The sequence below is a fragment of the Crinia signifera genome, chromosome 4 (genome assembly GCF_055691185.1).
Source record: "Crinia signifera chromosome 4, ASM5569118v1, whole genome shotgun sequence".
NCBI lineage: Eukaryota > Metazoa > Chordata > Amphibia > Anura > Myobatrachidae > Crinia > Crinia signifera.
In genome coordinates this window covers 130,596,033-130,608,180 of record NC_139220.1, presented here as the reverse complement: position 1 = coordinate 130,608,180, position 12,148 = coordinate 130,596,033, and the positions used below count along the sequence as shown (strand labels likewise).

Here is a 12,148-nt window from a genome sequence, read left to right as displayed (position 1 = left end):
GATTACCAATTTACATCGATTAATACCTGGGATCAAAAACCCCTGGGGTTTGGCATGACACTCCATAACAGGACTGCAGCATCATCAGGCGATGGTTCATCTTCTCCAGGATCTCTTGGTCTATGGTTTTAGCTATATTCGTTAACTGGTTTGGATCCGCTGTCAGATTATAGACTTCCACAAAGACCTACAATTCAGTGTTTGAAAACACAAGTAACATACAAAGATGACTATTACACCTTTTTGAACTGCTGCAGAACAGACATTAGCGTGTACAGATGTGTCCCACTACAGCTTTGCTTGGCATGCCATGAGAGTTTGCAGCGAATGGGAGGTGGAATAGCAGGAGCGTGCATATATACACTCCCCCCTGTACAGCAATGTCCTTGATCGAAGCAAAGATGTATAAAAAAGGACACATCTCTATTCACATACTATACTATACATAAACCAAATGTAGCCTACATCCACATACTATACTGTACATAGAGTGAAAGTAGCCTGTATCCACATAGTATACATAAATCCTGACAGTCCCCATTTGAGAGCATGGTCCCACTTTGCAGATTTGGGCTGCAATGTCCTCACCAGTTATACAGTTGTGGAGAAGTTGTGGCCAGACCCAGTTATGACAGAGCAGCGGTAAAAGGGTGCAACATGAATCTGATGTTCAGGGCATTCAGAGGGAAAGGAACATAAACCAAAATCCATGAATAACTATTTACAATGCATCCATACACAAACTGGGCCTGCTTGTGAGTTGCCGGCCATTATGTATGTGAATATGGATTAATATGGATATATTACTAGCGGAATAATAATGCAAGCAACTGGAGATACACCAACATGCATATATTCACTATGGTACAGGCACAGGTTGCTAAAGTCTTCTAGATGCAGCCATGGAGCTGTATGTGCCAATATGTTTAGATACCAAATTGGACTGTATTTATAGTATTTTATGTGAGTACATGCTAATGGGAGCAGTGGTACCAGCTATGATTATCACATTTTAAGGGAGACAACTGAATTACTTCATCTTACCTCTGCATCGTCAAACTCACAGTACTGCAAGTCATGGGCTGTTGAGATTGTCCTCACACAGGCATACGTGTTGTTTATAGCATCTTCACATACACAGTCTGGGAAACATTGCTAGGCAATATGGACAAAAGACAACCGATTATTAAGGTGATACACAGGCACATATTCCATTTTGAAAGAGCGTTCTCCAATGCACAGATGCTACTTTCTGCATGTAATGTTCAGACTGTAATACTTGGTTTCCCTTAGCTCCTTTAAGTGATCAGTGGGGTTGGAGCCATCTTGAATTCTAAACACCCATGCCCTTAGTAAGGAGGTAAACCACTCAGTGCACGAATAAAGATCGTACCCATGTTAGATCCTAAAAAGGACTGCCCTTTGTTCCTCTTCCTGGTAAGGAAGACAAAGGACTAACAGGGAGTAAATCTCATAGACACAATGTTTGGGGAATACTGAAAAAGTTGTGCCCAAAAGTGCATAATCCCTTCAGGGATCCCCATACTAAACCAAGTGTAGAAATGACTGCATTCTTGTAAGCTAATATCTAACCCATCTTCTTGTGAGCTGGCGGTTTTACAAAATATATGCACCTTCAGTCTATCACCCCAGTGGGGCTGATTCTGAATTGCAAGCAAAGTGGCTTCAGCAGATATTCCATTCCACTAATGACAGTTTCCGTGGGTCTATAAGGGGGGAAAGCTGTGACACCTATTTTTTTTTTGTGAGCCCTTAATATCAGCACTTGCTTCCTGAGTGGAAGAGACCCACCAGAGACAGGTTTCACTTCCCCATGAACCAGAACTGCACAGAGCCCAGCATACTCATGACTTTTTAGAAGCCAGGACAATTACATGCAAGCTCATTGTTACCGCACAGAAATCCAGCTCCAGGCTTGGAATAAGCTACACAACAATGCGTATTGCTCACACATGCACGGTATTGCACAGAGCTCACCATTTGCGTCTGCCTCAGAATCACACCCACTGTTGCTACAATGCTGTTGCCAAACAGGTGATCATTTCAAAACTTAATCAATGAGGAATATGAAAAAAAAAAAAACATCTTAAAATAAATCTGAAGAAAATAAACTTATACATACAGAAACCCCGGGGCCTAGGGCAGGACATGACGGATCAGTACGATTACTACCTTCTCCTTGATATTCAATCAACATATCTGTTCTCCAGGTAACATTACTGTTTTTCTGAAAAAAAAAAAAAAAAAAGAATGAATTTATGGCGGCTATAAAAAGAAATATACTTTTATCTGCCAAGGATATAAGGGGGGGGGGGGGGGGTTGTTTGCAGAATGCAAGCAAACATCTGTTGGTACAAGGGTCTTTTTATTCTTTGTTGCCATTAACATTGTTAATCAAGTTCTAAATATTTAATTGCAACATAAAACAGATGGTTCAACACAATTGAAGTAACTTATGTGCTTGTACTTGCCAATATAGGGAAGAAAGACATCCCATCCATCTGGGTCTTATTGAGGTCAAAACCAGCAATATCCAGAATAGTTGGACCAAGATCAATGTTTGCAACAAGTGCCTGAAATAGAAGATAAAGCACAGGTGTCTGAGGTGCAGATAAACATCTTTTTGGCCCTTGTTCGTTTAATCATCTCTTGGAATGAAGAGAAGCACTAGAACACTCTCCCCCACAGCACAAGCCAATGGAGCCAAGCAAATAGGATTAAAGACCTACTGATTTACCTACAAAGGCTTTTTAAAAGAAGCCAAATACAACTTTTTTTTTTTCACATGCTATAAATCTAACACATTTCCTATGCAAGTTTAATGAACTCTCTGATCGTCAGGGGGGAGATTTATCAAAGCTTGGAGAGAGAGATAAAGTGGAGACACAAATTACCAGCCAACTTCAATGTGGCAGGCTGTGTGTGAAAAATGTCAGGAGCTGATTGGTTGGTACATTATCTCTCTCTCTCTTCTAAATCCGCCTTTTGTGCTATATGGTATGTATAGGATGCAGTCCTAGTCTTCTGAACATCAACTAACAGGGGCTGATGCACAGATAGATGAACATGAACTGTCCATTAACTATGAACAGCAAAGAGGAGGAAGTAGGTAGTGACGAGGCTCCCACATACGGTCAGATGTGCTAAGCCTTGAAAAGTTAAATAGCGGAGACCTATAAACTGCCAAACAACCAGCTTCTAAATGTCATTTTTCAAACAGCCTGTAACATAGTGATAAAGTACTAGCCAATCTGCTTCTAAATACTATCAACTTTAGTCATTTTCAAGGCTTAGTACACCTGGCCCTAATAAGTAGCATTCATGGAGATGGTGGGGTGTGCTTTTTTTTTGCCTCGTATAGACAGTAGCTGTAGTATCACAGAATGTGATCAGCATTATGCAGAGAGCCAAATGCAGACTGTACATACATCATAAAACTCCATATTAAAAGTTAGGATTAATAACGGTCCTTTGGATCATTTATTACTAGCGTGGGAACAGATTACCTGCTCATTGGATGCTGATGGGCTCGCTTATCGCTCCATTATTTATAACTTCCTGTTTGGGAGTGGCCAGCATTAATTGACACAAGGGTACTTGTTTCCTAGCACGGCTACAATCGCGGCCATCGGGTGTCATTTTTAGTGGTCTGCGACGCGACCGGCGCGATGCCCCCGATTTTCGCATTGAAAAAAGTCAATATCGCGTCGTATGCGGCTAAAAAAGGCTTAAATGGTCCAGACGCGATGCCCCCGATTTCCCCATAGGGAACAATGTTAAATGCCTTAATTTACCCGCGATGCCCCCGATTTCCCATAGGAATCAATGTTAAATGGCTCAATTTACCCAAATCAGCATAGGGAACAATGGTTAATGGGCCAGAAAACCCCCAAAACACCCCTGAACCGTGAAATGTCCCCCCAAAAGTAGTTGACGCCACCCCACGATCAACGCGAACCCGAAGCGTGGCGAGCGCAGCGAGCCCGTGAGGGGCGGCAGTACGCGTCCTCCGACCTTTTCATACCCCCACTATCCACGTCGGCGTGGAGTTGAGAATAGAATAGTGTGGCGAGCGCAGTGAGCCACCGAGCCCGAAGCGTGGCGAGCGCAGCGAGCCCCGCGAGGGGACGCGGATACCTTCACAGGTAAACGCGTCCCTTCGCGGGCTTCACATGTATCCGCGTGCGCTCGCCACGCTTCGGGCTTGCTGCGCTCGCCACACTATTCTATTCTCAACTCCACGCCGAAGTGGATTGTGGGGGTATGAAAAGGTCGGAGGACACGTACCGCTGCGCTCGCCACGCTTCGGGTTCGCGTTGATCGTGGGGTGGCGTCAACTACTTTTGGGGGGACATTTCACTGTTCAGCGGTGTTTTTTGGGTTTTCTGGCCCATTTACCATTGTTCCCTATGATGATTTGGGTAAATTGAGCCATTTAACATTGATTCCTATGGGAAATCGGGGGCATCGCGGGATTAAACATTGTTCCCTATGGGGAAATCGCGGGCATCGATTTTTCCTCACGATGCCCACGATCATGATCATTGTGGCCGTGCTAGGAAACAAGTACCGACACAAGCATTAGGTCCAGGATCACGGCCAGGAAATGGGCCAGGATCACGGCTGTCGTGATGGATCGACAGACGTGACCAGCTGGAAACTGCATATTCACTTGCACAAACCTGGGTTTAAGGCTGGTGTCTGAAAGGGGTTTAACTCAGCATCTCTGATCCCATCTTTCTGCCCTCCCAGTGTACTAGGTCACTGACTGCTGTTATTTTCTGTTACTCAATTTACAGAAATCTCACTGTGCGATTCTCCACCAATGTACTGATGGAACTTATTGCATTGTTTATAAAGGCTAATAACAGATTGTGGCATATGGGTGTCAGATGAGTCACTGACAGTCAGGATTCTCCAACATCGGAATCCCAACAGTCAGAATTCCAACTTATATGGCTTTTTTTTCCATTGTAGGGGTAAACGACACCCATAGAAGGAGAATAGAATAGGCAAACCCGCAGCACGGAGAGCGCAGTGAGCCCAAAAGGGGCTTCAATGCGCTCTCCCCCTTCGGGTTTGTGACAGTTGGGATTCCAATGTCCGAGAAATTACAGTCTGAACCCCTACTGTTGGTAATTTATACCATACCCATGGCATATACATGCAAATCCTAAACCGTGTTGTCAGGATGCTATAAAGGTTTGGATCTATATACTCTGTTTATGAATTTATTATCAAATTGATGCTAAATCCTTAAAATCAACTTTGTTTTTAAAACAAGAGAATAAAATAAGAATTCTATACAACCAATCTCTACAAGGCGAGAGATTGAGGTATTAATATTCTATTCAAAAAGTTTGCATTTCATTCCTACAAAAAAAAAAAAAAATTATATATATATATAAATAATTGCGATTACCAATAAATGCAGTCTCGATTTAATATTATTAGTAATCGAGGAGTCTGGACGTGAGATGACTATAGCGCAAGAACGCATAAAAACCTTTGAAGATCTACATAAAGCTGATTTCCAAGCTGACGCTAATACCAGCTGGCTAGACAAATTGGAGAAACAGGTCGCAATCTACAAACGCGACCTCATCCAATTTAAAAGGCAGAAGCTAGCCAAGGTAAATCAGGATTATGAGCAAAACCGCGTCTATACGTGGATACAAGGGTCTGCCCAGACTGGTCAGCAACACTACAAACGCCAATACAGGCAGCGCAAGTTTGGCGCTAATGTCAACTCCTCCACTGACCAACGCACTACTAGTGATTCCGACTCCACCTCAGCGGCTGGGGGTCCATCTATACAAGCCCCTTTAGGGGCACGTTCCCGGGTAAGGAGACCCGCTATAAAAGATCTAGGACCCGTCGTGGAGGGTACCACAAGAGGAAGTCGGGGGAGACCTCCTGTGAACAAGTAGTCTTCAATCTGTCGACACACGTGTTAACTCAAGATGAGAACAAGGTACTTAGTCGGGGCTTATCATTTGTTCCAACTGTACCCCTTGATACCATGAAATGGGACATTGAAAAGTACAAGTTAACACGCCAAATTAAGTTGAAAGAACATTTTGGCAACCAATCGGCTACTAGACAGGTTAATACAACTCCTGATGATATTCCAGCACAAGTAAAGAGGCTACAAGGACGATCATCCTTCGAACCCTTTTCCAATAATGCTTCCTTAAAAACCTTTTCCCGGATGGTTGACACACAGGTTGAGTGAGAGTGAAGTATTCGCCAGATTACCTAAAAAGTTACCGCATTCTAACCTTACTAGAGGTGAACACAAAGCCTTGAAAGATTTGTCATCTTACACTGACATTATGATCCGGCCTGCCGACAAGGGCGGGGCCGTGGTCATACAGGACTTGTGCGATTACCAGCATGAGATTGAAAGACAGTTAATAGATTCTTCTGTCTACAGAAGGTTGGATGGTGACCCGACTCCCCTCTTTTCGTCTAAATTAGATAAATTATTGGGTGAAGCGGTCGGTGCGGGGCACATTTCCTCAGAGCTGGCAACAGCCTTGAGGGTGAGCCACCCCACTGTACCGCTGATTTATACTCTGCCCAAAATACACAAAAGATTGGTGGTGCCACCTGGCCGGCCAATTATAGCCGCCAGGGGCTCTTTATTTCAGAACGCAGCTACATATATTGATTGTTTGCTACAGCCTTGTGTGCAGGTTAGCCCTGGCTATCTCTTGGACACTACATCATTTATTAATCGTCTAGCTGAGATTGCTACAGTACCAGTTGGGAGTCTTTTATGCAGTATTGACGTGACCAGCTTGTATACTGTGATCCCCAACAGTGGTGGTCTGACTGCTGTACGGAGATTGTTGACAGACAATCCTAATTATATTGGTCCTGACATACAGTTCGTGATGGACTTGCTTGAACTGCTTCTCACACACAATTTTTTCTTATATAATGATAAATTTTATATTCAAGTAAGCGGTTGCTCTATGGGCAGTAATTTCGCGCCGGCTTATGCTAACGCATATATGCTAATGGCCGAAAAAGACATCTTTTTTGCCGACACCAATGTATCTGGCATGATAATTTTTTATGCCAGATACATTGATGACCTGTTCATTATTTGGAGTGGCAGTGAGGAGCAGTTCAGCAATGTAATTGAACAACACAATGCGACCGACAGCAGTATCAAATTTACTTTTTCTACTAATAGTCAATCTGTGGCTTTTCTAGATGTGATGGTAACCTTGTGTGGGGGTAGAATTACTACTAATTTATTCCGCAAAGATACTGATAGGAATACTGTGCTCCATGCCAGTAGTTTTCATCCAAAATCCCTTAAGTTTGGGCTTCCCTACTCCCAATTCATCAGAGCTGTTAGAATTTGTAGTGAGAGAGCTGAGGCTGAGCAACAGATTGATCTTATGTTGATGCGTTTCCTTCAGAGGGGATATGATAGAGAATTGTTACTGGCCGCCAAGGCTAAAGCTCTTGCTGTCTCTAGATCTGACCTTTTGGCACCTAAATCTGAGAAAGTGACAACGAGCAAGTTGCCATGGGTCAATCATTTCAACACAGCTAGCACTGGCATTAACAGAATTGTCAAACGTAACTGGCCCATTATTCAAACTGACCATTCACTCCATCTTACAGGTACCCAAGTAATGCCCTGTTATACTAGGGGCAAAAACATCAGGGACTATGTGGTAAAGTCTGATGTTGCTCGGCTGCAAGTTTCAAGCAGTGAGCAGTTCTTGGTGCAGCATCCAGGGTGATATCGGTGCTTGGGCTGCACCACATGCCATTCTCTCACGAGGACCGATTCCTTTTGCCACCCACACAGTGGCAAACGGTATGTCATCCGACATAGGGTGACCTGCACGACACGGTTCATTGTTTACATGATCACGTGTCCGTGCGGGTTAAACTATGTCGGAAAGACAGAGCGGACCCTCAGGGAGAGGATGGCTGGCCACAGATCATCTATCAAGGCGGCTTTGGCCAAGGGTCACAGTGACCAACCTGTGGCCAGACATTTTCTTGTTGCCAGACATACAATCCCCATGTTGAGATATGTTATTATCGATCATGTGCCTGCTTGTATTAGAGGTGGCAACCGATCATTGAGACTCCTCCGTTGCGAGGCACAGTGGATCCACAGACTGGGTACACTGGCGCCTAGGGGCCTCAATGAATCGGCTGGCCTACACTGCTTTATCTGATGCTTCATTTGATGCTTAGTGTGTCCCCCGTGTCATGTTATTTGTTTGTCCTATCTTTCTGGTTCATGTCCGTTTATGATGTTCCTGGCCGTTTTTGGTTACAGGCTCGGACCGTGATTTCATGAGTGCATTTATAATATTGTGCATTTGTATGTTCTTTCATATCATGCCATCATGTATGCCTTGTATTTTTATGCACGATGTTTTTCCTACTGTTTTATGCATTTTGTTTATTGTCCTAGAGACGCAGCTCCGGTCGTCAAGGTAACCAGTGGACGCCGTAGCGCCGAGAGGTAGTGTGCTGACGACGTGGATGGAAGGCAACGTCACGACGCATCTATGCGCGGACGTATGCGACTTGTCCAGTCCTGATGACGTCACCTCATAGCGGGCTTCACGGGCGCCGAACGACGGTGGGCGGTCTGGTATGTATGTATTTAAATGTTTTTTGCACTGTGGTTATTTGTATTTTTGGTCCTGAGGAAGAAGCGTCTAATTAAAGGCTTCGAAACGTTGACCTAAACAAGGGGGTCCGTGTCTTTATACTTCCTGAGTGCCACCTCTACGCTGTGTTATATATATATATATATATATATATATGATTCGGCACTCAATCCTCAGTTTTCAACTACCCCCGGGTGCCGACACAAATATAGGTAAAGCGTTCAAAGAAGACGCGTCACTCCTGGGGGATTTTTCAATAGTATTTAGTAGAAGAAAGCACAATGCAGGTGCACAGGATCAAAAAGGCCAACGTTTCAATACATATATATATATATATATCCAGATTGTAGGTAGGTCCCGCTGTAGGTAACATACCACACGGCACTCCAGGCATTTGGTGAAAACAAAATTTTAATGCATTACAGCGGGACCTACCTACAATCTGGATATCTGATTCTGGCAAAGGCACCCAGCGAGTGCCGGATCGACAGTGTGTGTGTGTGTGTGTGTGTGTGTGTGTGTGTGTGTGTGTGTGTGTGTGTGTGTGTGTGTGTGTGTGTGTGTGTGTGTGTGTGTGTGTGTGTGTGTGTGTGTGTGTGTGTGTATATATATATATATATATATATATATATATATATATATATATATATATATATATATATATATATATATATATAGATATATAGATATATATATATATAGATATATAGATAGATATATCACACGTACAGCTTTTCAACTGTACACATGTACAGCCCAAAACTGTAGACAGCTGGGAAGTCCTCTTGTCCTAAAATGAGTGTACTTGACCCGATCCCACCTAATTGAAACCACATGGGGTGAAACAAATCCTGAAGTTTACAAGTTACCCGTTTGATAGTAGTGCTAAAGACACCCAACTTACCTATATTACAGCTGAAATTTTGTAAAGAAAATGTTTAAAAATCACTTTACAACTTCTAGAGCAGGGCTGGGCAACACAGAGTGCAATATATAAGTAATAGCAATAATATTTTTCTTTTCACTATTACAAGATTTAGGGGGGTATGCAATCCGGGATCACGGCTGTCAATCCCTCCCGACAGCCATGATCCGGGCCCAATGTCCCGCCTGCCGATTGGCGAAAAGTGTGCATGTCCGCATAAACGGCTGTGGATTGCAGATCTGCGGCCAGGATCGCGACAATCCACAGCCGTTAACGGCACAATGGGTCCGACAGCTTCTAAAGTCAGGCTCGTTCTGCCGTGATCCCTCTTCAATGCGGTCGGTAAAGACAGCATTCATTGAATAGGGCCCGCCACTATTTCCCCCGTTGGGAATAGCAGTAAGAGATTGCATACTCCCCTTAGTGAATCTAACCCCATGTCTTTTCAGTTTACCTTGGTTATCTGGTTAGGCTTGATTCCAGGTCCCCGGACAAGTAGTGGGACTTTAATGTCAAACTCATAGAGCTGCCGTTTGTCTATTGGCATGGAAAACTGGCCTGCCGGACAGAAAAGGTTTTATGATTTCACAAAATATCTATTTTTACTGAACAATGATCTTTGTTATTATTACTTTGTCTGACTGTAGTGCTTCACACATAATGAACATTTTTCCTGTTTTATGGTTTGTCTCATACTTTAGATAAAGCAATAAGAGGGCAATATTTGCAAGCTCATAGTCATTAAATCTATATTTTGCATACAGCACTTCTACATATGATCTTAATAAAAGTCATAATGACGACAAGGAGAATGCCACAATAGTACAGACCAAAACTTGCCCAAACTCCATTTAAATGTAAATAAGACTATGGATTATAAGGAAAAGGAGACAATGGAGGACCATGATTCTCTATTTGAAGATAGAGTTATTAGATCTAGAACCTTTCCTGTTCATTAAGTCCTTAAAGATGTAATGACTGCCCAGTGGCAAAGTGTTGAAAAAAAGTTTAGTAACTTTAAGGGAATTGAACGGATGTATCTAATAAAGGATGAGCTATTCGAGTAATGGTTATCTGTGCTTAAAGTTGATGCGGCAGTTTCAGAGGTGGTGTCTAAAACCTTTTGTGGTGGGGTCTAAAAATTTTAATAGAGGATGGTGCAAATTTAAAGGGTGGTATGGATAGAAAGAGGAGAGGAGGGAATAACCCCAGAGGCTGCCATGGAGTGGTTCAGAAGTAAAAAAAAATTATCATACAGATGTAGCCCCTCTCAACTATCTTCCCAGTCGTGGCTCAACATGGCTATCCTATTGTTCTCGGCAGCAATACAATACATAGAACAATACAGTAGGGGATTAGCAGAGTAATCCTATTACTCACTTAATCCTATTAAAAGGTCTAGATGAAGAGGGCTCCATCTCTAAGTATAATTTGCACCTATCCTTTCCAATTCCACCAGCGTGGTTTTGAATGTATATATACCCACACTTGTTAAATCACCACAGCAACGCACTCCCCAGATAATGGGTGCGAATGGACCAAAACCCGCTCTGAAGAGCACCCCCATGCTGAGTTGACAGCAATGCTCCGCAGCTCCCCAAATTAGTTTCTTGGCAGTTTTTGGGGTGAGTGTGTAGCCATGCCTTAAGGGTTTGACCATACCCAGGCATGCCAGAAAATTTGATGGTCCTGAATTTACCTATATATGTGTATACCACCATTGTGAGAAACACTGCCCGAGTAAGTCTAGTTAGACCAGTCTGAGCCGTATTAAGAATTAATATAGAATTTTGGCATAAAAAAGATCAGTTTGCTACATAGTTTGTGCAATTAAGGTAAAATTAAATATTAGTCAAAGTTTAACATAACAAGCAACCTGTAAATGACTTCAGAAATTGTATGGATAGGTCTGCATCATATGGAATTATTTAAAGCCTTTCAGTAGCTGAAGGAAGGTTATATGCAGGAAGTAATGTCGCTAAGCCTGGTGCAGCTGAACATCAATAACAGAAGGGTTTCACCAATACAAACGTGTGATCGTTACTGTATGACCAGAAAAGGGAAGGGTCTGTACGTCCTCGCTTTCTCTTTCAACCTGATCATTTTTACAGATTCTCCATCTCTTTCAATTTACACTAACGCTGTACCAGAGAAATACACAATTATCAAACATTACAGCAAACCAGCTGACATCAGACGTTTAGAGGTTTACCTGTGTGGTATCCATTGTCAGATGTGAAGAAGATAAAAGTGTTATCCAGCTCGCCTCGAGCCTTGAGTTCCTTCAAGAGTTTCTCCACCAGGTCATCAACAGAGAGCAGAGTTTGCCACCTGCGGTAAGAACACACTTAGCACCATCTCATCTGCTCACCATACAATTACGTATGTGCAGAAAGGACAGAAGCACTTTCAGATTATTTGTTGGCAGATAGGGGCAGTAAAGTTATATTGTAGAACCAGAATGATGAAACTATATACTGACACTTCAAGGTCATCACAGATTAAAGAAATAAACTGCTGCTTATGAGCGTTAAGGAATAAAGTG

The 12,148-nt window shown here is 42.9% G+C and overlaps 1 protein-coding gene across 1 annotated transcript in view; it reads right to left on the bottom strand.

Moving 5' to 3' along the window:
- Positions 1 to 12,148, bottom strand: part of GNS (glucosamine (N-acetyl)-6-sulfatase) — a 37,828-nt gene that overhangs the window by 4,547 nt on the left and 21,133 nt on the right. The window contains exons 8-13 of the mRNA XM_083182464.1: positions 11,816 to 11,934; positions 10,058 to 10,161; positions 2,493 to 2,594; positions 2,144 to 2,248; positions 1,045 to 1,155; positions 27 to 187 (exon numbers count right to left, since the gene is read on the bottom strand). Coding sequence (XP_083038590.1) covers positions 27 to 187; positions 1,045 to 1,155; positions 2,144 to 2,248; positions 2,493 to 2,594; positions 10,058 to 10,161; positions 11,816 to 11,934 — 702 coding nt within the window. The remainder of the gene's footprint in view (positions 1 to 26; positions 188 to 1,044; positions 1,156 to 2,143; positions 2,249 to 2,492; positions 2,595 to 10,057; positions 10,162 to 11,815; positions 11,935 to 12,148) is intronic.